At 45.9% G+C, this 25757-nt stretch overlaps 1 protein-coding gene and 1 long non-coding RNA gene across 2 annotated transcripts in view; one reads left to right on the forward strand and one right to left on the reverse strand.

Moving 5' to 3' along the window:
* The window catches only part of LOC138569559 (uncharacterized), a 384208-nt gene that overhangs the window by 201332 nt on the left and 157119 nt on the right, over window positions 1–25757 (reverse strand). The window lies entirely within an intron of this gene.
* Window positions 1039–9103, forward strand: LOC138569558 (parvalbumin beta-like). The gene is made up of 5 exons (XM_069647634.1): window positions 1039–1204; window positions 1632–1699; window positions 5061–5193; window positions 5934–6043; window positions 8829–9103. Exons 2-5 carry the CDS (start codon window positions 1639–1641, stop codon window positions 8852–8854), a joined length of 330 nt encoding a protein of 109 aa, XP_069503735.1. The 5' UTR covers window positions 1039–1204; window positions 1632–1638; the 3' UTR covers window positions 8855–9103.

A 25757-nucleotide genomic window follows, 5' to 3' on the forward strand; every position in this document is an offset into this window, starting at 1 on the left:
CGCTATCTGTACGAATTCCGTTGTCATTTTTTATTTGAAAAATCAAATAAAAATATACGTCTCATTAACAATATTGACATCACTTAGACTATCTACTGCAGGCACTTTTGTGCATTGCTATGTGCAATTTTGCGGTAAATGTTGACTTAACCTTTATGTCGTGTTCTTAGCACTTGGAATATACTGCCAAGAGCACTTGTGTTCTCATGTTGTCCTATGCCGTTAAATATTTCTATTGATTTCGGATGCACTTTGAATTGCTTCCAACCCGTACATTCGTGGAAAATGGTCCGTTCACTAGGCGCTTTGAGGTGTTCTAACGCAGTGTAAAGCGCTATGCAAGCAACCAATATAACATACATTGGAACCTTGTGCAGAAATAGAACAGAACTGTCACACCTGGCATGTATGGGAACTAACTGAGGCACAGGACCGCATATCTCACACAAACCTTCCATTTAAAAACTACGTATGCATGAATGATAAAAAGTGATCGGTTTTAAAAACGGAAGATAATTTACCGTGCAGTCCGACACGAGGTGCGCGTGTGAGTGTGTGTGTATTTGCATGTTTTATATTTTTATGATTTACTTCCAGCAAACCTTTCATAATGTTACATTACCAGTGTAAATGTAACTACAATACCAAGACAGTACTTTTACAGAATATAGATGTGCACATACTTATAAAATGCAAACATGTTGGTAAAGTGAAAGTTTATGCCATGTATTGCTATGAAGGCACGTGTGTACTGGACTGTTTTTCATCTTCAGAACACCGTCGCTGCCCGACCCCCGTTCTAAGGGTGTTCATGTCTCACAAGTACACGCTGTTTACAAGAGCGCTCGCATTTTGTCAGCAAGGCGCTCGCACGAGAATCCAAGGCATGCTTGAATATCCCATGTGTTCCCTATTATTAGGTTGTAATACCAGGCCGGGTTGTAGGGTCTACTTTGTAAGGCTCGAAGCGTCCCCGCATTGTCGAAAGCACCGTGTGCACTTCTCGGAGTTATAAATATAATTTTGACAAGCCAGCAAAGTTTGGCCAGCTATGGTTTCCCCTGGGGGCCTCCGGTGGCCCAGACTTGCTGTATATGGCCCTGCGTCTTGGCTGGAGGGTATAAAAGGCAAGCCCTCCGTCGAGGAAGACCACAGCCTCCCAGCTCTCCTCCTTCACTCCAGCACATCCGAACCAACACCCAAGGTGAGTTGTCCCGTCCTCAGACCGGCGCCCCGAGCCCCTCGCAGCTACTCCTGTGGACGCGAGCCTTTGCCCGAATTCTCCCTGGGGCCTAAACGACGAAGGTTGAACCCATGGAAAAGAAAGATGGAGTCTGTGCCCAAGACACAAGGGGGCCAAGGTGGCTCTTTGGCGCTCGCCTCCCTCCTGCATTTTCTTTCACATGGACTCACCGGAGGTGCTAGTGTTGGCAGCTCCTAAAGAAGGAGCTGACAGTGCCAGCTTGGGCCCATTTGCTGCCCAGACCAAATCACGCAGGACAGGGCTCTGCTGCAGCAGCACCAGCCAAGAGGGCCAGATCCTGCTCCTCCCCGTACAACGTGGAAGGGCCTTGCGCAACGACTTGCATGTGAAATAATGACGAAGTAACGCCTTTTTATTATCCTTTCAGCTTTAAGATGGCTTTCTCTGGTATCCTGAACGATGCTGACATCACATCTGCTCTGGCCAACTGCCAAGGTAGGCCCAGGATTCACCTGCGCTCCGTTGCCACCTCTTCGCAAAGTGGCTGCCTCGTACAGCCACCCCCTCTCTCTATGCCACTCATGTCCCCCCTTCCTAGCCTTCTTGTTATCCTCATAGCATTTGTGTGTCCCCACCCCACCGCCCCTCTCCTGTGGGTTCACCCTTCCTTGGCAGCCTTCCTCTGCATCTTTACACAGTCGCTTGTTCAGTCCTTCAGTCATCCCCCAGTCTGTTCTGTCTACTCCTCTCCTTCCTATGTTTTGAACCCTTGGACCTCTCATTACTCGATGTTGTTTTAACCGTTTCTTGGGAATGCCTCTCAGTCGTTCATTATCTCTACCCGGGTCTCGCAACAGTCATTTTCTTCTCTGTCACCCTCTTGAAATCTTCCTCCCTGACTATTCTCACTAACTGACTCTTAGACTCTCCACCCCTGCCTCTCTTCCATAAAGGGCCCTCCGCCTGTCTACCAGAATCTCCCTCCTGGCCTCTCCCAGAAACACACACTCCTTCTTGCCCACAGAACCTAGCTTCCTGGCTGTCTCCCAGAATAGCTAGTCCTCTCTCCAACCACCTGTCCCTCCCCACACTCTCTCCCAGAATGCCCATCACCACCTCTTTCCCAGGTATCTCCGTCCATATAGCATACACACCAACCCTCCCGATTTAGGCGCGACACTGCCGATTTTTCAGTGAAAAATGTTGCTATTTTTCCCGATCCCTTGGCCTAAAATAATTCTAGCCCCAATAATTCTAGCCCCAATGCATTTCTATGGGCAAATGTATGTCTCCCGATTTCTCTGCTGAAATCTCCCTCGAAGGTGCTTCTGAATTTTGGCATGTATGATACAGCAAAACAATTCCTTGTATCTCTCCCCATGAATGTCTGTCTGCCCCCAACACTTCCCACCTTGACTGCACCCCCTTCTCCCAGTATTTCCTTATACGAAGCACCCGCCCATATTTTTTTTCCGAGATGTCCCTTAGCTTTCTCACTCGGGTCCCACTGCCAGCTCTGTGCCTGCCTCTATATGCCGCAGCAGCATGAGCCAAAATTCCAACGCATCGACTGTCTTCCCATCACTTGAGCCACTGGCTGGCCGTTCTTTCTTTGCAACACCTTGTCCTCTCTTTCTTGATCTGCCTATCTTAGCTCTACCTAAGGTAGGAATACGCTCTATTCCTACCTTCTCCTCATTCCGCACTTCCCTTAAATCTCTCCTTCTCCATTCCCCGCCTTGAAACCCCTTCCCCCTTCTTGCTTCCCCTCCTTCCTTTATATTTTTCCCCTTGAACATCTCCCTCCCCTCCCCCACCACCCCACTCTCACCCTTTCCCCTTCCATTTCCCTCCTCCTTCTCCTCCTCACCCCTCCCTCTCCCTCACAGTCCTACTGCACTACTCTCCCTATTCCCTTCAATTTAATTGCTCTTCTTACTGTTTTGTTGGACTGATTCATAATTGTAATTTGCTTCTACCGTTATATTGTTATATGTATGAAGTTGTTAAAATGTTCAGCGCTTTGGAGTAAATCGATATATAAACAAAATAAATACAAATACAAATACCTAGCTCTCTTTCCCAGCCTCTCAAGCAACAGAAGAGAAAGATGTCACGAGAGGAAGTAGTCAAAAGAGTGTGAGACTTAGGTGTTGAGGGGGATACATATATAAAGACAGCAGTGTAGAGAGAGCATAGGCGAAACCCAAGAAATAAAGGGTGCATGGAGTACGGCAGATCCCTCACCCTTCTGTCTCCCCTAATCTCTTTCCAAGTCGTTGTCCTTTGTGGACTGTCTCTACCAGTCAGAAACCTCCTCTTCCCTCTCAGTAGCCGTCCTCTCTTTTTTGTTTCCTACGTTCCGTCCACACCCTATTTTGCTTGATCCGCCTTGCCATACTTTGTCCTGCCCTGCCTACTCCTCTTTTATCTTTTTTTAATGTTCCATAACCTCTTGTCCACCCTGTCTTTCTGTTCTCTAATGTTCCATAGTCTCTTGTCTATTCTGTCTTTCTGTTCTCTAATGTTCTTTAGCCTCTTGTGTATCATGCCCAGAGTTCTACTGTAGAACTCTGTGATTCGGCCCTTCTGTTATCTAATGTTCCATATCCTCTTGTCTATCCTGCCTCTCTGTTCTCTATTGCTCCATAGCCTCTTCTGTATCCTGTCCACAGAGTTCAACTGTATAACTCTGTGATCATGCCTTTCTGTTCTCTAATGTTCCATAGCCTCTTGTCTATCCTGGCTTTCTGTTCTCCAATGTTCCATAACCTCTTGCATTTCTGTTCTCTAATGTCCCATAGCCTCTTGTCTATTCTGTCTTTCTGTTCTCTAATGTTCCACAGCTTCTTGTCTATCCTGTTTTTCTGTTCTCTCATGTTCCATAACCTATAGTCTATACTGCCTTTCTGTTCTCTAATGTTCCATAGCTTCTTGTCTATCCTGTCTTTCTGTTCTCCAATGCTCCATAGTCTCTTATCCTGCCCACAGAGTTCTACTACAGAAGAACCCTGTGATCCTGCCTTTTCGTTCTCTAATGTTCCATAGCTTCTTGTCTATCCTGACTCTCTGTTCACTAATGTTCATTAGCCTCCTGTCTATCATGTCTCTCTGCTCTCTAATGTCCCATAGCCTATTGTCTATCCTGTCTTTCTGTTCCCTACGGTTCCATAGCCTCTTTGTATATCCTTTGTATTTATGTTCTCTAAAGTCCCATAGCCTCCCCCTCTTTTCTGTGTGTTTCTGTTCTTCAATGTTCCAGAGCCCCTCTGTCTTTCCTGTGTCTTTCTGTTCTCTCACAGCTGCCCTCACCAGTTTGATCTGTCCTCACATCTACCCGTATTCCTGTGTTTGCTCACAGTCTGCCCTTCTCTGTAGCGTCTCTCGCTCTCTGCTCACCCATGGCTTCTATTTTGATAGTTTTTAATGTGAAAGTAGATTTAGTCATTTGAGCGAAGTCACAAACAGCACAACGCCACCCACTAGCGGTCACTAGAAGTTCTCCTCCAGTTCAGAGCCAGATGGGCATTATATTGGGGGTCATTACGACCCTAGCGCTAAGGGGTTAACAGCGCCGTAAAAGGCTGCAGAGCCGTTAACCCCTTAGCGCCTAATTACGAGGTCCCTTTGCGGGACCCGACCTGAACAGCTGGTCTGGACCAGCCGTTAAAGTAGGGACCCGCAAAGGGACCTTCGAGGTAATTACGGTATGCTTACCGGCGCCATTAACCTCTTACCGCCGCACTCGTAATGACCCCCAATGTCTTTATCTATGGTCCTTAAAAAAGATTCTCCTTGCTAGGCTTAATTTCTCTAACCCCTGTTGTATTGTATTATTTTTCCCCTTCCACAATAGCTGCCGATTCCTTCAACTACAAGACCTTCTTCAGCCAGACCGGCCTGAAGAGCAAGTCCCAAGACCAGGTGAAGAAAGTCTTTGAGATCATTGACCAGGACCAGAGTGGATTCGTTGAGGAGGATGAGCTCAAGTGAGTAGAGACAATACAGACAGACACACTAGGAAAAGCATTAGGAAAACAACCCAATGCATGGAGTGTGCGAATCCAGGGAGGACATTCCCCACAGGGAGACAAAGCATGAGGATTTGGGGGGAAAGGTTGGATGGGAATAAAAAAAGAGGCAAGACATAACAGGATGGGCATTATTGGTCAGGAGGAAGTAAAATAAAATGAATGCTGTAGGGAAACTAAAATAAAAGTTAATAGAAAGAAATGGAAACAAACACAGAAGCGCACACACAATTACGGGGCCACTGTCGCCATCTGGTAGATAGTGACACACAAGGCCTGCCAGACCAACAGTCTGCTCAAGAGGTGCCGGCTGCAATACCACAGACATTACTTCGTCCCCAGCTCTGTCTTTAGGCTATTATCACCCGCACATGTCTACCTCATGCATTTACTAAAAAGGAAAGGCTTGTGAATGACAGGGCTTTGCATAGTAAAAGCAGCACCAACATGCGCGGCGTCCAAGGGAAGAAAATGATGAAATAGGCATCCCTTAAGTGGGCTATGGAGCAAGCCAAGAATGGCCAGGCTTCCAAGTGAATGGCTCTGCCTCAGCCATCAGGGAGCCACTAGTAGTCATGGCAGCCTGCTTCTGTTTTGGGGGAGCACTAGGGCAAGGGGGCACGGATATGGGTTCTCTTCGCCATTGTGACTTCCATTGTTATTCCCTTTTGGCCTTCATTATCTCTTTTATCCCACAGGCTCTTTCTCCAGAACTTCTGCGCTGGTGCCAGAGCTCTGACTGATGCTGAGACCAAGAACTTCCTGGCAGCCGGCGACTCTGATGGTGATGGCAAGATTGGAGTTGATGGTAAGCCTCAGACATAGACGGCACAGCACTGACTGACATGACACCGATGTGGCAATACATGCAGCTACACCTCACCCGTTAACAGTCGTGCAGTGGGTTGTAGCCATCATTTGTGCTGCTAATGTAGCAATACACCCGCGGGAATTTTGCAGTCGCTACTAACACCGCATTAGCCCCCCTGCGTTCACTCAAGGGCAGATCTCATAGGGCAGAGAGGATCGGATTCTTGATGGCATTTCACACACGTGGAGGTGGAGGGGCTCTCCTCAGGATGCTAGTGGGGCACCAGGGCTAAAGTCACTGCCTCCCTGGATTCGCGGGTGCTAACGAGTGCAGGTTAAAGCCACCCTCACCTGAATATTGTGAATGGCTCCCCTTTCTCCCAAGCAGTCCCCTCACATACTCTGCATACTAGAGTGCATATTGTTCCCATAGTCACCCTTCTCCACAGTGGTCTTCAAACTGTATGGCAAGAAAATAGAAGCAGTTTTGGCATTTGGGGGCCGGCAGCAATATTTTTACTCTACGGGGGGCTCTGCATGAAAACGTTTGGATGCCACTGGTTTTAGGGAAGCCCGCAGGCAATGCAGATGAAGATTATGGTAGCAGCCACGGTTCCAGGGTGGGGAGGGAGGTATTAAAACAGTGGGCAGTTTTGGTTCGCTCCAGTAATCACTGGCCCCCGGTCGGCAGGGCCCTTGTGATCTCCCTTTCTATTAAGGGTCAATCAAAAAGCATGGGCGGGGGGCAGGCATGGAAGACGCCCAGGTTGAGGGTTCCAAACAAAAGGGGAAAGGTGCTATATTTGGGCCCTCCACTGCTCCCCATCCTCTTCCCAGGAGGGCTCCTGTGGTCCTCTTTCCGTGCAGGTTCAAAGGAACACACACCATGAGGAAAGCCCATTAGATGCTCCTTCTTGCCTCCACCACTCATCTTTCTGCATAGCCTTTCTGTTAGTTGAAAGGCAGCCAGGAAACCTGATGGACACGGGGGTGGGAACCCTCAGGCAAATGAAGACAACGACCAGTCATTTCCCACCCCATCGCCCTCTTCTGCATACTGCCCTTTTGGTATACCATTTTGTCAAGGGTCCTCCCATCAACAATGCATGGGGGGGTGGTAATCAGACGCAAGAGTACGCCACCATCACGTGCTCCTCCTTTCGTACTCTACCTGCTTTCCCAGAAATGTCCACTATCACGGCCTGCCCTTTTTCCGTAACAGAGCATAGGCATCTGCTCCCTGATCCATACCACCCCCATCTCCTCACCATGGAGTCTTCGCCCCATGGTTCCGGATAAAGTGTGCACATGATCCTTATATACAGGGGCCAGGAATACAATGTCATAAAATTGTCCTCAGCTGAGAGATGAACAGAGGGCCGCAAACACATACCTTCAGTTTGTCAAGTGCCTCCAGTTAAAGCCATTGCTGGTGAGGTGGAGGTATGAGATAGAGGGCCTCATTCCGAGTTTGGAGGTAGCCATGGCACTATTTGCGCCATGGCTGCCTCCAAAACCGGGTCCGGCACCGGTCTGGTTGAATGGGGACTTACCGGGACATTCCGACCTGTGTGGACCCCAGTAAATCCCCATTCAACCAACCATTCCCCATTCACATTTGAGCCCCCATAGGGCTCAATGGGAATGGGTAAGGCGCTAATTACAGGCCCGCGAATAGCAGCCCTGTAATTAGCACCCTGGTCCCTTAGCGGGACCCGTAAAGGACATGTGGTCAGACCACACGTTCTTTGCGGTTCCCGCTAAGGGACCTCGGAATTAGGCGGTAAGGGTTTACCGGCACCGGTGCCTGGTCACCCTTACCGCCCAACTCAGAATGACCCCCAAAGACTAGATCTGACACATGCCCTAACAGGGGATCTCAAGTCATTATCCTTTGTGATAGAAATGTGAATTAGTGGTATTTAAAAGCTACATTCTACATTTTATTGGGGAGTTTGTGTCGTGTACATTTTGAACTGCGTCAATTGCAGGCGCTCCATCTCTAGAAAAGCCTTCTCTGCAGGCATCCGGTTGGCATTAGTACAAAGATTGACAAGGTCAAAAGATTCGGCTTCTGTTTAGACATTTTCCCAACAATCACCATTTGCCAGCGATTGTCATCCTATAACCAGGCAATACGACAATTGCCTCTGCCACTTATATCATACTATCATTGGACAGACACTGCTATCGTATACCAGCTATTGCTTGGAAAAACCGAGGCTCACATCATTGCCGGGGTTTCCCCATCAAAGGTCCTTGTACTCATTCCTCATTCATCTCAACCTTTTGTCATATTGGCATACCGTGCCCCCTGCCCCCTCCCTCTCTCTCTCTCTCTCTCTCTCATATCGGGGAGCATTCACTCCACATCATTCCATGTTGCCTGTATAATTTTGCAACGCAGTACTTTGTATGCGGAAGGACACTCGCATATCAAAAAATCTGTGGAACAGTCCCTTAGCCAGCCATTCTCCTGAGCCTTTTAGTGCAGACAGCAATTGTCGGTTGGTGGCTGCACCCCCATTCAACCAAAACTAAAACTGAGATGGGAGCGTCCTTTTTAAAATGAAAGTGGTTTTACTCCGCCACTCAGTGAGGTTTGGGATTTATTTAAATATATTCAGTGATATATTGGTTGATATTTCAATATGTTCATGCATGCAAATATGAAAATATCTAGATTTTTTTCATCATATGAAAGCATGCTGTTTGTAAATATCTTCAGCAGGACAATATGGCCGAGTCTAACACCGCAATCTCTGTGTCTCTTTTCCCCCCAGAGTTCCAGGCCCTTGTCAAGTGTTAAGTGATTCGCAGAAATGAACCCTGCTGCTTGTGCTGTCCCCAACCTTTTCCTACCGAAAACCAGCTATTTATTTATACATTTTATACAGTGAAATGGCATCGACACCTTGGAACTATTGTGGGAATAGTGCTTCTCCACTTTGGGATGACTAATGGACCGTTACTGTTTAATGTCGCAATGGAATAGAGGGCTGAATATCCGGGGGCCCAGGTGGATCCCATCAGAACAATAAACAAGTCTATTTTGAAATCCCTACGCTTGCTCGTGTTTCTTCTGGGTGCCCGATAGGCACTGAAATATAACCAAAAATGCTACTAAAATGTCATGATTGTCTCGCTGGGGCGCTGGGATGCGCTGAAGTTCTATTTCTAATTCTAATTCTTTTATGAGGAGGAAGAAACATAATGTGTGTGTTATTTTCCTCAAAAATTTCGGAAACATTCAGTGGTGTTGACATGAAACAGGATTGTATCAAGACAGTTGCAACAAAAATACCCTTTTGCATGACAAATCAGTATGCCCTCAAGTATCCCGGAGAACTGGCCAATGTCCTCAAGCTTACTTTAACGCACTTGTCTAGAATTGTCCTTCGCCTCTCCCAAGAACTCTGCTCCAGCTTTGGCATATGCTTCCCGGAAGCAAGTTCAACGCATCCAAAAACCCGAGCAGAGCAAACCCGCACCATTCCACAGCTAAAGAACTGCCCCATTTTAACTTCACGCTTAGTGGCCCCAGTCAGGCGGAAGTAATTCTCCCCAAACCCAGGCTGGCAAGTGCTAGGCAATGCCATCCATACCCATCCAGCTAAATAATCTGTAAGCCTGCCAGCTATCCAATGGACTGTCATCAATAGCTCATTCACTTCAAGCACTACTGCCGGAAAATACGCACTGGCCATTCCATCTAACTCTACAAAAATTACCCCAGGCCAAGCCATTCCAATGAACTACTTATAAGTCAATATTTAGACCTAGAAAAGGCAGTGGTCGAAATGTATGAAAAGAAGTTCCTGCTGGCCTGCACCCGCTCCCTTCAAACCCCATTGCCATGCCCCCTCTCCTGCGCAAATCAAACCCTAAAACAAACACACCTGCTATTTAAGGGAATGTTCAGTGCAGTGCAGTGAAGCACAAGTTTCAACTTCTTTCTACACTTTTATTTTCAAACTAAACCATTCTGGAACGGTTTCTTTTTAGAATAAAAGTATAGGAACAGTAACACTTTTTAGTAGAAGAGCACTGCTCCCAACCGCTCCCGCCCACTTAGACCACTGAGAAACGGTTGTTGTTTCCCAACAGAGAGAACTCTTGGATGCCAAAAAAACAGATCCCTAGCAAGAAGTTATCCGACTCAAAAAGAGTACAGAACCAGCTCTTTTCTCAGACTGGGTTGTCATCCTGGCGCAGGCTGGTGAGATCTTGGTGACCCTGATCATACTTTGAGACCGGCTTCCTGTCTTCACCAGTGTCCCACAGCCCACTCATAAAAAGGAACCAGCTTCTCCAGTTCTTCTCAAGTCTCTTTTTCGACACCTGGGAAGTCTCCCCAGGATCCTGTCTTTGCTGCTCATTTCAACATTGTTCTGCTCACCTCTCATTTCCACTCTGTCGCTGGTTTCATGAACAATGCCAAGTAACTCTAAAGGCATTGGCATCTAGAGGAGTGGATGGGAATAGGTAGACTCCAATCAGATGTCTCTTAAGCAAAGTTCATCCTACAAGCCCACAGCCCACCTCTCCATTCACACACCCCTTTCCTTCAGCACTGCCATCTCCAACATGCATGCCAAAAATCTGCGGGCATCCCTGGACAGTAACCTAAGCATGTCCACCTAATTAAGCACTGTGATTACAAGAGAACCTCTTTCCAGATAAGGAAACTCAGAAGAAGCATCCAATGCATTTCTGCAGAATGTCACCCTTTGGAAGGGTACACCTTAGCATATTTGACTAAAAAAACAATCTTTACTCTAGGCTCCTAAAATGTCAACTACATAACCCGTAAGTGCTAACGTTGTCTATGTTTTTCCTGAATGCCCATAATGAATCATTGTGAGCTCCCCCCAACCCAGCAATTAAAATATGCAAGAGCAGGGCTCTAGTCAGCCTAAAGAAAAGAAAGCTAACATGGCCTTGGCAAAAACAACAAAACTAGCTTCCCATGAGAACTAAGTCATATTGAAGAATCTTATACCCTGACTACAAAAATCTGACTATCACCGTATTCTCTCCTGACTAGCACCAGGGTCAGGAAATCCGCACCATTTCTTGTAACAGGTCCTTCAGATATGCTAACCACCTAACACTTAGCAATCCAACACTTAAACACGGAGACGCCAATAATACGTTAAGCAATGCCCCTGTCTATCTTCTCTGCCACTACACCAAAATCCCTGAATCAGTGATTTTCAACTGGCGATGCCCTTCTTTATGACCCCCTTTAGTCATGATTGCATTGTTCTTACTCCACAGAAATGGTCGTAGGTTCCAACCACCTCACTACTGCCCACCTTCTCAAACTCTCTGCCCACTGCATCCTCCCTGGCCTCTCAGCAGGCTTTGACACCACTGTTCACCCCTTTCTTCTCGACCCACGCTGACTTAGGAATTGAAGGCATGGTTCTCGCTTAGATTCCAATACCTCTCTTTTGCTCCATTATTATACCCTGGAACATGAAAACATCTAATTCCACCACTCTGCCTGTGGGCATCCGTCAATGCTCTGTCCTTGGCCCGCTTACATTTACCCGATACACCGCCTCTTCAGAGAAGCGTATCTCCTACTATGGTTTTCCCATCACCTCCTTGCTGATGACACCCAACCCTTATTCTTCTTCAATGCCTTCATCTTGGAACTCTCCTTGCCTTCTGCCACTTCATGGTACTGCACAGTCTGATGCTCACCTCCACTAAGACAGAAGCCATCACTCTCCCTGCTCTGAACATGCCTCTCTGCCTCCTTTATCCTTTATCATTTTCCACGAACATACTTTCGTACTCCCTAAGGTGAGCAACCTAGGAGTCCCCTTTAACAGTGTTCTAAAGATCCACGATAGCAGCACTACAGACAAGAGCGCCACATTATACACTTTGATTCACGCGTTGACCATGATCCGCTGCATTCTTTAGAGAACATCGTGAAGAAAATGTCATTGAAAGTTTGATATGAAAATGATATTATCACAGCCCCTGAGGAAGGATATTATTGCCCGAAATGCATAGGCCAACAATGTGATACATTTGCCGCATAAAGCAACAATAAATAGAATTCAGATGATTATACTTTATAAATTTGTGAAACAACATTTTTTTTAAACAAAACATTAATATTTGAATACTTGAATTACCGATTGATACCACTTCATCATGGTTAACAGGGTGTGCAGCCCACACCGCTGGCCTCAAGGCCAAGGTCTCTTTTGTAAAGATCCAACAGATCATCTCATCCACTGCTACTTGCGCTAGAATTGTCTGCTAAACATAAGGGCAATACGCCCTCTCATCATCTACTACGTCACTAAAATACGTATCCCCTCAGTACTTAGTCTATGCAACTACTGCAAAAGCCTTCTCCAAGGACTCTCTACTCTCTTGTTCCCTTGACAATATCCTTAATATCACAACTCATCACAACTCACACACGCTATAACCTCACCCTCTTCACTTTCATGCCATTTAATGCTCCCTGCCTAACCGGTCCCTTGTCAAATTCTAACCTGTGGTGTTCATGTCTGTTGATGGCCCAGCCCCCATAGCTGGCTGCTGCCATCTCCAGGTACTTAGCCGACTCCGACCCTCGGATCTAGTACTCGTTTCAATCTCCGTTTCCTGACCACCCAGCCCATCCTACTGCTTCCACACCTTCTACTCACTTCACCCAAATCACTGGAAATTACTACCTCCAAAAATTAAAATACTACCAACCTTCATGTTGTCAAATTAGCACTTAAAGGCCATCTCCTCATCCTTGAAAATGCCCTCTCACTAAAACCACCACATATCCCTCTGCCCCCCACCCAATTAACTCCCCTATCCGCACTGGTCAAGGTTGCCCTCCATCCATTATATTCTCCCAGTTTCCCTCTTCTGCTTGTTCTGTCCCTGTTATATGTTCCACCCTTCTCACCAACCAGATCATTTCTCATTACTCATATTCTAAATTGTAAGGCACTGATTTGCAGGGTGGCTCTGTTTTGCTATATGATTCTATGGCCCTCTTTCTATTCTAAATATATTTTCCCAGTAGATAAATACAAATAAGTCAGCAGAAGATACACAAGCTGGACAGGCCCTTAAACTTAGAAACACCCTGCTTTCCCATGTCTAAGGAGTTCTTTGGAAGACTAGAAGTGGACGAGCACCTAGAGGCTTAAACTGTTTTAGTTAGCTCCCACAACAACCTATTTAGTTACTCGCAAAAATAGGGAGACCAAAGTCCTCAAGCATATTATATATGCAACAGATTTGATGGGAATATGGCTTCAACCAATAACAGAGGTACGGTTCTGAGTTTCAAATCCAATGTATATAAGGGATGAAATGGGAACCATCAGGATAATAATACCCAAAAGTGCCAATAGAATTGATTAACAATCAACAGACATAAAAATAGTTCTAGTGGCATAAAATATCTTACAGCTGCTCACTAAAAAATGTCAAAGCCTAAAAGGAAGACTTAATCAAAAATAGCTTTTAACGTGTTCAAGCATCCACCAGAGGGCCTCAGCGAGGCAAGCTCACCACACAAGCTGGAGGCCTGTCGAGAATCGGCCAGTAGCAGGCTGACTGCTAACAAAGGTTACTTTGGGAGATTGAGGTGAGTGGGCTGGTTGATGAAGTTCTCGACTTCAGATCTTGCGATGATGAAGAAGAAAATGCACACCAGGTTCAAAAGTGAGAAAAGCAAATGCACTTTATTTCCTGCAGAGTTATTTTACCACGAATCTGTCTCGTATAGAATTTTAATATAGTATTTTGTACTAAGCGGAAGAATCTCAGCTGCTAGAAGGCGTGTTGACTGTCACCAGATGGCAGAGACACTTGTCCAGCATCAACGTACTCAAGCCTCTGTGCTTAGAATGACAAATCAACTTCAAGAAGTTCTTCTAGTGGTGTCATTAAGATGGGGTATTTCAAATCATCCTTTCCCCTCTTGCCTTGAGCGACTGCGCACTCTGATGCCATGGTCTGCTTCACAACATTCCCAGATACTGGAGCTCAAACAGCAACGCAGACTCATTTCCACAAACAGGGATGCAGTAATTCTCAAAAGCTGTGATATGGATTCAGGAGGCAACCTTCTCCACAACCGAAAACAAATGAAGAGCAAAGCACAAGGGCTCTATGCCCGGGTAGGCCTGGCTCCGAGTCCACTTACCAAACAGCACACTTTCCATTTAAGCACCTCGACACCTGCCAACCTCTAAGGGATGGACTTTGAGCCAAATTAGGAGCACGTATGTATTGCTGGCCAGAAGGGTCTTATATAACGTTTCCACAAGATGCCATGCATTTCCTTCTCATTTACAATAACACCAAGGAACTATGAGGTTCATGCACGTGCCTAACGTCTTCAAATGGCTACTGCATCAGGACACAAATTAGTTGATTTTCTGTTGGTATCTAAAACTAAGATGCAATTATGTAAACAAAAAGAAAAAAAAAATGCATCATTAGGCCAGGTCATTGAGCATTAGATAAGTGCTGAATTGAGCTGAACGCTTACATGTCACCCTTATGACAAGAGAGGCAGAGTTCTACAGTGGGGTTTGGGTATTTGGACCGGATATCATAGTGCACAGGTCAAAAAGATCTAAACAAAAAAGTATCAAAAGCCCCCCCTCCCCGCCCCAACAACAGTGTCATGAACAATCAGGAAGTCGCCGAAGTGGGTAACAGGCTTTGGACACGGTAGGTGTGGAGGTGTAGCAGGGTGTGGGGGAAAGTAAGCAAGGGCTGGGGAAGAAGGTTGGGGAACGCATTTTGTTTGATATCACAGATTGTAGGGGAGGGGGCTGTGTGGGGACTCAATTTCTAGGGTTTAGACCCCGATGGATCATATCGGGACAAGCGTCCCGTGGGGGTGGGGCATTCGGGGTGAAACCCTCGGATTTAGTCACAAAACAGCTTGTTGAAGGCCACACTGATTCAGGCAATAAAAAGCAACCTTTTTTCAGTGCAGATTTAATCCTGCGGTTACGTGACATAAATCCCCACAGTGTCCTGAGAGACACAGGGGGTCATTACGAGTGCAGTGGTAAGGGGTTAACGGCGCCGGTAAGGATGCAGGTGCCGTTAACCCCTTACCACAGCATTACGAGGTCCCTTAGCGGGTCCCACTAATGCCGGCTGGTTTTAGCGGGAGCCGCTAAGGAACCAGGGAGATAATAACGAGCCCGTTATTAACGGGCTCGTTATTAGCTCCCTCCCCATTCCCATTGAGCCCTATGGGGGCTCTAAAGGGATTGGGGATGGGTATTTTGAATGGGGATTTACCGGGTCCTCCAAGGTTGGAATGATCCGGTAAGTCCCCATTCAGGGAACCCGGACTCGGACATGACTTTGGAGGCAGCCATGGCGCTAATAGCACCATGGCTACCTCCAAACTCGTCATGACCCCCACAGTGTATTGCAGATGTGCAGTAGCACTTTTTGGGCGTTTCTATGCGCAGAATGGAATTACCATAACAAATATTCTTGGACCCAAATAACCAGACAGACTCAAAGAATATGGCAAAATACTACTACTTTATTATCAGTTCAATAAAGTAGGGAAACCTGGCGAACAACAAATCATATTCCACACAAAGGCTTTATAACTCAATGTAGGTCAGCTATGATGTCGTCCAATGTGGCCAATAATAAAACCTATCGGTGGAGGGATTGGTTAAGAGAACATATCTACTTATAGTCCCTATAAGTGTTAGTAACATCATTGGCTGCCCCACATCTAGTAGGCATGTCTTGAACGTCCCCCTAACTACATATAATACAAATTATAGCAGCATAATCGCAGTGGATTGGGCCCTGCAACAACGTATGCTCTCCATTGCATAGGCCCTTGATTGGTTGGCATTCTCTCCCAACCTTGGACACTCGGTTTGTTAGCAGTACGTAAGCAAAATGGAACCTAGGCGCAGAGAACAACGTCAGACTACTGCCCACTTGCCCAATTAGTCTACCATCTGTCATCGGCCAGGTCTTTAGCCAAGACTTCTCCTTTGTACTTGACCTGCTGGATGTTCTCTTCTCTGGAACCTTTAAGGGAGTAAGGGTACATCGTTATCTTTGCCTGAAGCTTAGGAATAGGCCTTGTTTTTCTGGCCTTATACCACGTGTGAAGAGACCACGATTTTGTACATTTCACCTTTTATTTAGTGCTCTTTGATTCAATCATGTCAGGTGTCATTACCCTCTCCGACCGCAGGAGACTTGGTTGTTCCGTCTCTCATATGCTTTTCTGCATCTTTCATCGTCAATACTTGGCTTTCACAAATGTTGCTCATTTAGTTAATATAAGAGAAATATGTCCTGCATACATTGCTTATCCTCATTTACTCCCCTTGTACCCTTCAGTAGCTTCTCACTGTGGCATCATTGATCTCTGGCCAACAGCAATTATTTGTTCATGCATACATTTGTATTTTCAGCCTCTGTCAGCTCTGCAGCGCTGGTCTCTCTCCTTAGAGCCTTTTGCTTCCTATCATTCGGCATCACCGCTTCACCTGTGTTATATTTTCTACTTCAGCAAGCTTCTATGTTACTCATCTACCTTGCATTTCTGCATATATACATTCACTACTCATCTGGTTACTAATCTTGCTTTTTGCTCCGTGCCGCTTTATATTCTGTGCCTTTCTCCAGGTCTGCTGCAGTCACATGCACGCTCCCGAGCTTCTTTCTTACTGCTTTCACGAAACTCACTGGGCAGCGTTGCGTTGACCGGTGGTCCCTTCAGGTTACTCAGGGTTGAGGTCAGGGTCTCACCACCTGCCCTAAGACACCTTTGGGCTAGCACAGGTCCCAAGGGAACAAGCACTCTCCGGGACGCCGCCAGCAGGATGCAGGCAGCCTCACTCCAGTTTCTTGGGAGACACAGCTCCCTCGCCATGCTACAGCCCCTCGCAGACACTGGACCACCGTATCAGCATGCTGTTCTCCTCCAACCCTCAGCTCCTGTCAGTCTCTGCTCCTTGGCTTCTCTGGCCCAGACAGCATCTCCATCTCGCTCACTCTCTTGAAAAAGATCACACCTTTTATAGTTGTGAAAACAGTCAAGTGGAGTCAGGTGTGAGTGATAATTAGTAAATGCCTGACTAACAATGGGACAGTTCAAGTTCTTTCTATAGTCGTTTTCTCTTACTTTCCCCATGTTGTTTCTATGGGTAATCTTTACTGCTCTTAGTTGTCTCCTCCCCGTCTCAGTATTTGTTGGAAATGGGGATGGGAAGAAGGGGTGAGATTGAAAATACCACATGAAGGCTGAGGGAGAGTAGGTTGGGCTATTATTGGAACTGGGGGAATACCATATCTCGCCCTTGGGTGATCTTCCCTTGCTTGTCCACCCTGTAAAGAAAGCATGCTATCAAAGTAATATAGACACAAGTGATCACAGTTCAAGGGTGTTTATTAAACTGTAAAATTGGTGAGATAAACACCTAAACTAAACCGAAATCTAAGATGGGGCAAACTACGACCATCTAATAATAATAATAATACAATCCCAATGGAGTCTAGTAAAAAAAAAAGTGCATATACTAACAAAATTACTATTGCCAATCCTTACTGCCATGCTACAAAATAATGTGGGATAATGTTCACAAGAAAAGAAAGAAGTGTTCACAAAATGATAATTCAAGCTGTTTGGACCAGGGTCTCCCTTCCCCACATTTTTAGCAGGGGACAAGGCGAGACTCTTGAGCACAGCACACTCCTAGGCTTTTCCGGCACGAGCGCACAGTTCCTCTTCCTCAATATCAGGGCCTTCTGTGCCCAAGTCTCTTACATGCAAAGTCTCTGGCTTCAGAGGGCCTCATATTCCAAAACCAAATAAAAGTTTCTCTTGCTAATCTTCACGTCGGGTGATTACTGTTCACCCTAGGATCCCCCCCATCTGGGCTCCGATCCTTCTCTCAGCGTTAGCCTCCCTCAGTCGGGCTCAGACCAACCCTTTACTGCGGACATCCCTCAGTCAGGTTCACGTTTATCACTACACTGCAGTTTAAGTAGCTTTTCAATCAGTATATCATCACCTTGTACTATTCAGAAGTCTTAATGTCTTTTTAAACAACCATTCAGTCTGCTTTCTTCGCTTTACTTAGGTACCCTTCATCCGGGCTCAGACCTTCTTGGACCGGCCTTCCAAATCCCTTGCAAATTCAAACAGAGACTTCCGATGAGGGGTTTCGTCTCGCTGGGTCACTCTGTTCTATGGAAAGTGAGAGCTTCATAACCCTTCAGTTCAAAAAGAAAAGTCCTTCCACACCCCTTAGGTTTTACCAGTACCTAAATCCGGGTGTCAGCCCCCAATAAGGCTTTCCCTTAAGGCTCTAGTCAGGTTGCACACAGTTCTCTCACTACAATGAACTGGCAGCCATCCCTCAGTTGGGTTCACATTTGCCAAGTAATACAGTTCACTTTGTTCTCAGAACATATCAAAGACTTTCGACTGTACAAGGGGTTTGGCTTGACCCTTGTATGACCACTTTGACACCTCACACCTGCCTCCCCTAAAGCCTATTGGTATTTGTAGTTTCACCAACCTTACTTCAATACCTTCTCTTTGTTCAAGACATGGGTATCAGTCAGAGGTCTTCCAATAAGAACCCATGTGGCGTCAGATCATTCTATATCTTCTACCAAGTTTTTTCACAAAAGACCTCTGTCTAGTTATCTTCTTTTCTTCATATATAATGTTGCCACTGCAACCTTGAGCCTAACACAGTCCGATTTGCTATCAGCGTCTTCCAACTCACCAGCTGCGCTGAACTCGTTGGTTTCTCTTTTGCCGCTGGAGTCAAGGATGGTACCACAGCGACAAGTGCTTCTCCCTGCCCTGGCTTTAAGTGCTGGAGGGCCCTGTGTACCGTTGACATCTGTCACACCATTCACCAGCAGCGATTCCTGGTCTTACTTTTCCTTCCCCGGAGGCTTTGCAGGCCTGGTATGAAAAGGGCAAGGGCAATTCCCTCTGTGTCATTCTTTCAGGTGTCACCGCCTTTCTCCTCCGTTTGAACTGCAGTCCCGGAATAGCTGCTTCCTCATGCGTTCGGCCTTGCCCAGAGTGTGCTCGTGTGCTCTGCCTTTTATCCCTATGGAGAAGGGAAAGGGAAGTCAGGTGTGTGTAGTTATAGGCAATTGCCTGACTCTGCCTGAACCTTGTGTTGGGACGTGTCAGGTAAACGGCTCTGGTGTTAGTCCGTTGTCTTTCACAATGTGAGAAAGTGTTTGTGTTCAGAAAATGGGGGGGGGGGTGGAGTTTCTAAATATCCTACAGGGTAGGACGGGGAAGAGGTGTCAAAGGAAAGGGGATACCGCGTCTCACCCTTTGCGGTCCTACTTCCACTCCCCGAAGACACCACCTCCAGGTGAATCTCTCGCACTAGTCCACAACTAGGAACTGGATCCAAAAGCAATGGCCGTGCCATGGGCATCTGGATTACAGATCCCCGGGGACTTGCAAGTGAGACACCTTCAGGTTTCTCCCATACCCTTCCCCTATGCAAGGTGGATATGCCTGTTCTTTGTCCAGGTTCCATGTTGTCAAGACCAGGGCGAGAACAGGAATGAGAAATGTCCAAGAACTCTTGCATATTCCATGGTTTTGCTAAGGCCGGCCTCGGTTAAGGTGTAGGGGGTTTTACCGGTCTCTCTACATTAGCCTAAGAATTGGGCTTTAATGGTTATTTTAGGTTTCCTAGGCTCAGAGTTCTCCCAGTCCCATATGGGAGAGTGTTGGGAGTAATAGTCTGCTTGCCAGAAACTCTTGGGTAGAAAATCTCCAAATGGAGGTGGAGTATCTTGTAAGAAAGTAGAGAAGGTAGGGAAATCCTGCCCCAGAATAACTTCTTCGTAGAGCCCAGGAATTATGGCTGACGAAATTTCACAGGTTTCGCCCTGGATATTAATGTGTACAGGTATTTTTGGGTAAAGTTCATTGTCCTTGTGCACACATGTAACTCTAACCAGGGCCGTATTTTTCAGGTCCTTTATTGTAAGTAAATCAGCCCGTATAGCAGTTTGCTTACTACCAGAGTCAATTAAGGCCCTTACTTGCCTCCTGTTTACCCAAGCCTTTCTTATGTAAACTGAGTAGAGGATTGGCATAAACAATAAAGGTCTGTAGCTCTTCTTTAGGTTCTTCCCATTCTTCACCCTTTAAACAGCCTATTTCCATAGGTTCATCCCTTAGATTCTTTGGACAAAGTCTAGCTACATGTCCCATTTCTCTACAGGAGAAACAGACAGGAGGAGGTGGTCTGCTTCCTTTTATTTCCTCCATCTTTGTTTCAGGATCAGTTCTTCTGATTTCTAATTTTTCTCGTGGCATCCCTTCTTTGATTCTACCCCCATTGTTTATCTATTCCCTGTGGTTGAGGTCAGTTGAGGTTGAGGACTTATGATCTTTCCGTTACTCGCACCGATGGGCTGAGTGGAATTGTTTGGCAGCATCTGAGTGGTTTTGGGCAGTCTCAATGGCCATGGCTAGGATAAGTCGATTTAACTGTAGAACAGCTCTCTGCAAAAAAGGGGGTAAGGAATGAGTGAATTGTTCTAGAGTGATCATCTCCGTCAGCTCTTCTAAGGATCTGTTATTGATCGACAGAGCCACAGTGTTTTTGACACGTTGACCCATTTCTTAGGGGGTTCCTCCCGGGTTTAATCGAATGGTCCTCAACTTCTGCAGATAAGAATTGCAGGTTTGCCCCACTCTTTTTAACAGTTCCTCTTTGATGGATAGTAAGGTGGCCCTCTGTGCAAGAATAACTGGTTGATAGGAGGTTTGTAGTTCACCTTTCAACAAAGGGGCCAAATAACATCTTTTAAGGTTCTCTTCCCATCCTAGGTGTTCAGCTAGACGTTCGAAGTTCAAGAAAACATTTCCTAAATCTTTGCTTTCAAGATATAGTTGATGTACCCCTTGTGGTAGTAAAGGTCTCGCTGGCAAATTCAATCCGTTTAGTTACATTTTCTTTGAGTCTAACTTCAGCCTGCATCTGATGGCTGCTAACTGTGCAATGACGTTGGCTAGGTCGGCCGTTTCCTCTGGGGGTGTAAGGGTCCCTTCTGTGGATGTTTCTGAATCAGAAAAGAAACAACTCCCTCGGATAAGGATTCAAAGTCTTCTGATTCATCTAACTCTGAATCTGATGAAGTAATGGACTTTGGAAAGTTAATCTCTAACCCTGATGGCCCCTTGATGCAGGGCAATTGAGTACCAAAAAATAAAAAGGTTTAGAATAGGGGGGATTCAGAGCCCTAGGTCTAATAAAAGAAAAGACGGGACAACTTTCAATATTATTCGATCCCACTGTTGTATATTATAATATGAGAGAGGAAGGGTGTCTAATAACACTTGAGTTTTAAAGAACAGATCCTGTTGACCAGTCGGGATACAAAGTTGTAAGAACAACACCTCCTTTAGTGTGGATACCAGGTCAGAGTCTAGGAGTTCAACGATTCTATTTTCCCCTTCTGGTGGTACGCCGATTATCAGCTTGGATTTCAATTTGTATCAGTTGAATCACATCCCACAACTGACACCATACGTAAGGAAGGCATGGTATCAAAGTAGACAGACACAAGTGATCACAGTTCAAGGGTGTTTACTAAACTGTAAAATGGGTGAGATGAAAACCTAATCTAAACCTCCATCTAAAATGGGAGCCAGCTACGAGCATCAAATAATAATAATCCACTCCTAGTGGAGTCTAGTTAAATAAAAAGGGCATACACTTTAAAAAAAAGAACTATTGCCAATCCTTACCGCTATGCTACAAAATAGTGTGGGATAATGTTCATAAGAAAAGAAAGAAGTGTTCACAAAATGATAAGTCAGGATGTAATGGCCAGGGTCTACCTTCCCCACGATTTGAGCATGGGACAAGGTGGGACACTTGAGCGAAGCACACTCCTGGGCTACTCCGGCGGGAGCTTACAGTTCCTTTTCCTCGATATCAGGGCCTTCTGTGCCCAAGTCTCTTACATGGAAAGTCTCTGGCTTCAGAGGGCTTGATAAGCCAAAACAACAAAATAAAAGGTCCTCTTGCTAATCTTCACGTCAGGTGATTATTGTTCACCCTAGGATCACCCTCAGCTTGGCTCTGATCCTTCTATCAGCATTAGCCTCCCTCAGTCGAGCTCACACCAGGCCCTCACTGCAGACATCCCTCAGTCGGGTTCACGTTTGTCACTACAATGCAGTTTAAGTAGCTTTTCAATAAGTATATCATCACCTTGTATTATTCCAAAGTCTTAATGTCTTTTTAAACAACCATTTGTCTGCTTTCTTCACTTTACTTAGGTCCCCCTCATCCAGGCTCAGACCTTCTTTGACCAGCCTTCCAAATCACTTGCAAATTCAGAGACTTCCGATGGGCGGTCTCATCTCGCTGGGTCACCCTGTTATTCTATGGCGAGTGAGAGCTTCATGATCTCTCAGTTCAAAAAGAAAAGTGCTTCCAGACCACTTAGTTGTTTCCTATACCTAGGTCAGGGTCTCAGTCCCTAGTCAGGATTTCCCTTAAGCCTCCAGTCAGGCTGCACACAGTTCTCTCACTACAATGAACTTGCAGGCATCCCTCAGTCGGGTTCACATTTGCCCAGTAATACAGTTAACTTTGTTCCCACAAAGTGTCAAAGACTTACGACTGTACAAGGGGTTTGTCTTGACCCTTGCATGACCACCCACTTTGACACCTCACACCGGCCTCCCCTAGGGTCTCTCGGTATTTATAGTTTCACCAATCTTAGTTCAATGCCCTCTTTTTCTTCAAGAGATGGGTACCAGTGAGAGGTCTTCCAATGAGCGCCCACGTGGCATCGGACCAATCTATCTCTGGTACCAAGTTTGTTCATAAAAGACCTCTGTCTAGTTATCTTCTTTTCTTCATATATAATGTTGCCACTGCAACCTTGAGCCTAACACAGTCCGATTTGCTATGAGCGTACTCCGACTCACTGGCTGCGCTGAACTCGTTAGTTTCTCTTTTGCCGCTGGAGTCAAGGATGGTAGCACAGCAGCAAGCACTTCTCCCCACCCTGGCTATCAGTGCCGGAGGGCCCCGTGTAACAATGACATCTGTCACACCATTCACCAGCAGCAATTCCTGGTCTTACTTTTCCTTCCTCGGAGGCTTTACAGGTCTGGGTTAAAAAGGACAATGGCAATTCCTTCCATGTCGTCCTTTAAGGTCTCACCGCCTTTCTCATATGTTTGAACTGCCGTCCCGCAATAGCTGTTTCCTCGTGCGTTCGACCTTGCTCAGAGTGTGCTCTCATGCTCCGCCTTTTATCCCTATGGGGAAGGGAAAGTGCAGTCAGGTGTGTGTGTAGTTATTGTCAATTGCCTGACTCTGCCTGACCCCAGTGTTGGGACATGTCAGTTAAACGGCTCTGGTGTCAGTCTGTTGTTTTTCACAGTGTGAGAAAGTGTTTGTGTCGGAAGAGGGGGGGGGGTAGAGTTTCTAAATATCCTACGGGGGAAAAGGTGTCAAAAGGAAGGAGGTACCGCAACTCACACTTTGGTGACCCACTTCCTGAAGACTCCCCTTCTAGGTGATCCTCCTGCACTGGTCTGCCTCCAGGAACTGGATCCAAAAGTGATGGCCGTGCCCTGGCCACCTGGATGACAGATCCACAGGGACTAGCAAGTAAGACACCTTCAAGTTTCTCAAAAGCCCTAGCGTTGGGATCAAAAACCGCTGGCCCTCCCAATGCCACCTGAATAAAAGATCCTTATGCGATTTGGACTGAATTGCTACACAGGGGAACCGTGAAAGGAAATCTACATTTCTTTGCCCTTTTTATGTTCCACTGAGAAGCAATAAGGTTGCAAGTCCAAGAACCACTGCATAACCCTTGGATTGGACTCTTTCATTTGACTGATCCATATGAGGGGGGGAGTGGTTGGTGATCAATCTAAATTTTCAGCCCAATAATAATACTTGAAATGTATGATGGCCCACTTGGTTGCTAAAGCTTCTAGTTTGATCACTGAGTAGTTATTTTCCCCAGGGAACAGTTTTTAGAATGGGGTGTTGTAGCCCATCATGAATCTGAGATAATACTGCACTTAAACCAGTCAAAAAAGCCTCAGTTTACAATGTGAAGTCCGTAGAAAAGCCTGCTATCTTGAGAAAAGGGCTCTGACATAATCTCTGTTTGAGTGCTTGATAGCATACATCATCCTTATCCCATTTGAGTTTCTGGGGTTCTGCATTTTGTGGAAAAGTTAGGTATGAATCTTCGGTAGTACCCAGTTAATCCTAGGAAAGATGTTAAATCCCTTTTAGTTTTGGGGCGTCGTGGACTCTAAGACAGCTCTAACGTTTGCCTCTTGAGGTTGAATACTGCCATTTCCAACAAAGAAACCAAATTATTTCACGGCAGGTTGAGCTAACTTGCATTTTCTTGGGTTGGCTGTTAGCCCGGCCTTTCATAAGGCTCTTATTACAGTGCATAGATGGTATAAATGATCTTCCCAGATTGGACTGTGGATTACAATGTCGTCGATGTGTGCCATGCAAAATTCTGAATAAGGTTGATGAATCTTATCCCTCAACCTTTGGAAAGTTGCTGGGGCACCGTGCAACCCAAAGGGTAAGACTTTAAACTGATATAGACCTATCAGGGGGGCAAAAGCAGTCTTTTCTTAATCTGGTCCATGTAGGGTTACTTGCCAGTACCCTTTGGTTAAACCTAGGATGGCCAAATAGACGGCACTACACAATTTGTCGATAAGATCATCGATACGAGGCATTGGATAGGCGTCAAAGGCTGAGATATTATTCACCTTCCGGAAGTCTACACAGAACCTCCAACTTTTGTCTGGCTTTTCCACTAACACAATGGGGAAGGACCAGGGACAGGTAGATGGTTCAATTATGTTGGCCTGAAGCATTTGCTCTACTTCTTTGAAGACAATATTTCTACAGGACTCAGGTAGCCAATACGGTTTAAGATGTAGTAATAATAATAATAATAATAATTTGGCATTTATATAGCGCTACGAACCCTCAGGTATCTGAGCGCTGCTTATTATTACCCACGGTGTGTGGTGCTCATTTATCGACCTCGGAAGGATGAAAGGCTGAGTTTGGCCCTGCCGGGATTCGAACCTGCGTTAGCAAGCTCTGCACCGATGTCAAAGCGAGCGCTCTACTCGCTGTACCTTGCCTGCAGGGGTGCGGAGGTGATGGTATATTCCTTTCAACCTGCCAGGCTCTTCACAGAACAAATCTGGAATTGTTCTAGCAATTCAAGGAGATCTTGCTGTTGTGCATCAATGATATCAGAGGGAATTAGAGCATTATTATTCACCTCTTCCAGTATCAGACAAGATAACAATGTGCATTGGATTCAGAGGTGTTCTCCTTCCACTCTGTTCATAAGTTTATATGGTAAATTTGCATCTTCTGCCGACGGTCTAGTTGGGCGATCTTATAATTACAGGATCCTGTCTTGTCCAATACCTCCAATGGCCCATGCCATTTATAAATAAGCTTGTTATCTGAGGTACGGAGAAGTACAAGGACTTTTGCCCAATGGAAAAAGACTTAAGCGATACCATCTTATCATAAGACGCTTTCTGTTGACTTTGGACTCTACCAAGGTGATCTTGTACCAGGGATCGAACGACTGTCATATGTTATTTCAACCGAGAGGCTGTCTGGGACAATGGTATT

This window comes from Ambystoma mexicanum, chromosome 2q (genome assembly GCF_040938575.1).
Source record: "Ambystoma mexicanum isolate Mex_15411 chromosome 2q, UKY_AmexF1_1, whole genome shotgun sequence".
In the NCBI taxonomy this organism is placed as follows: Eukaryota; Metazoa; Chordata; class Amphibia; order Caudata; family Ambystomatidae; genus Ambystoma; species Ambystoma mexicanum.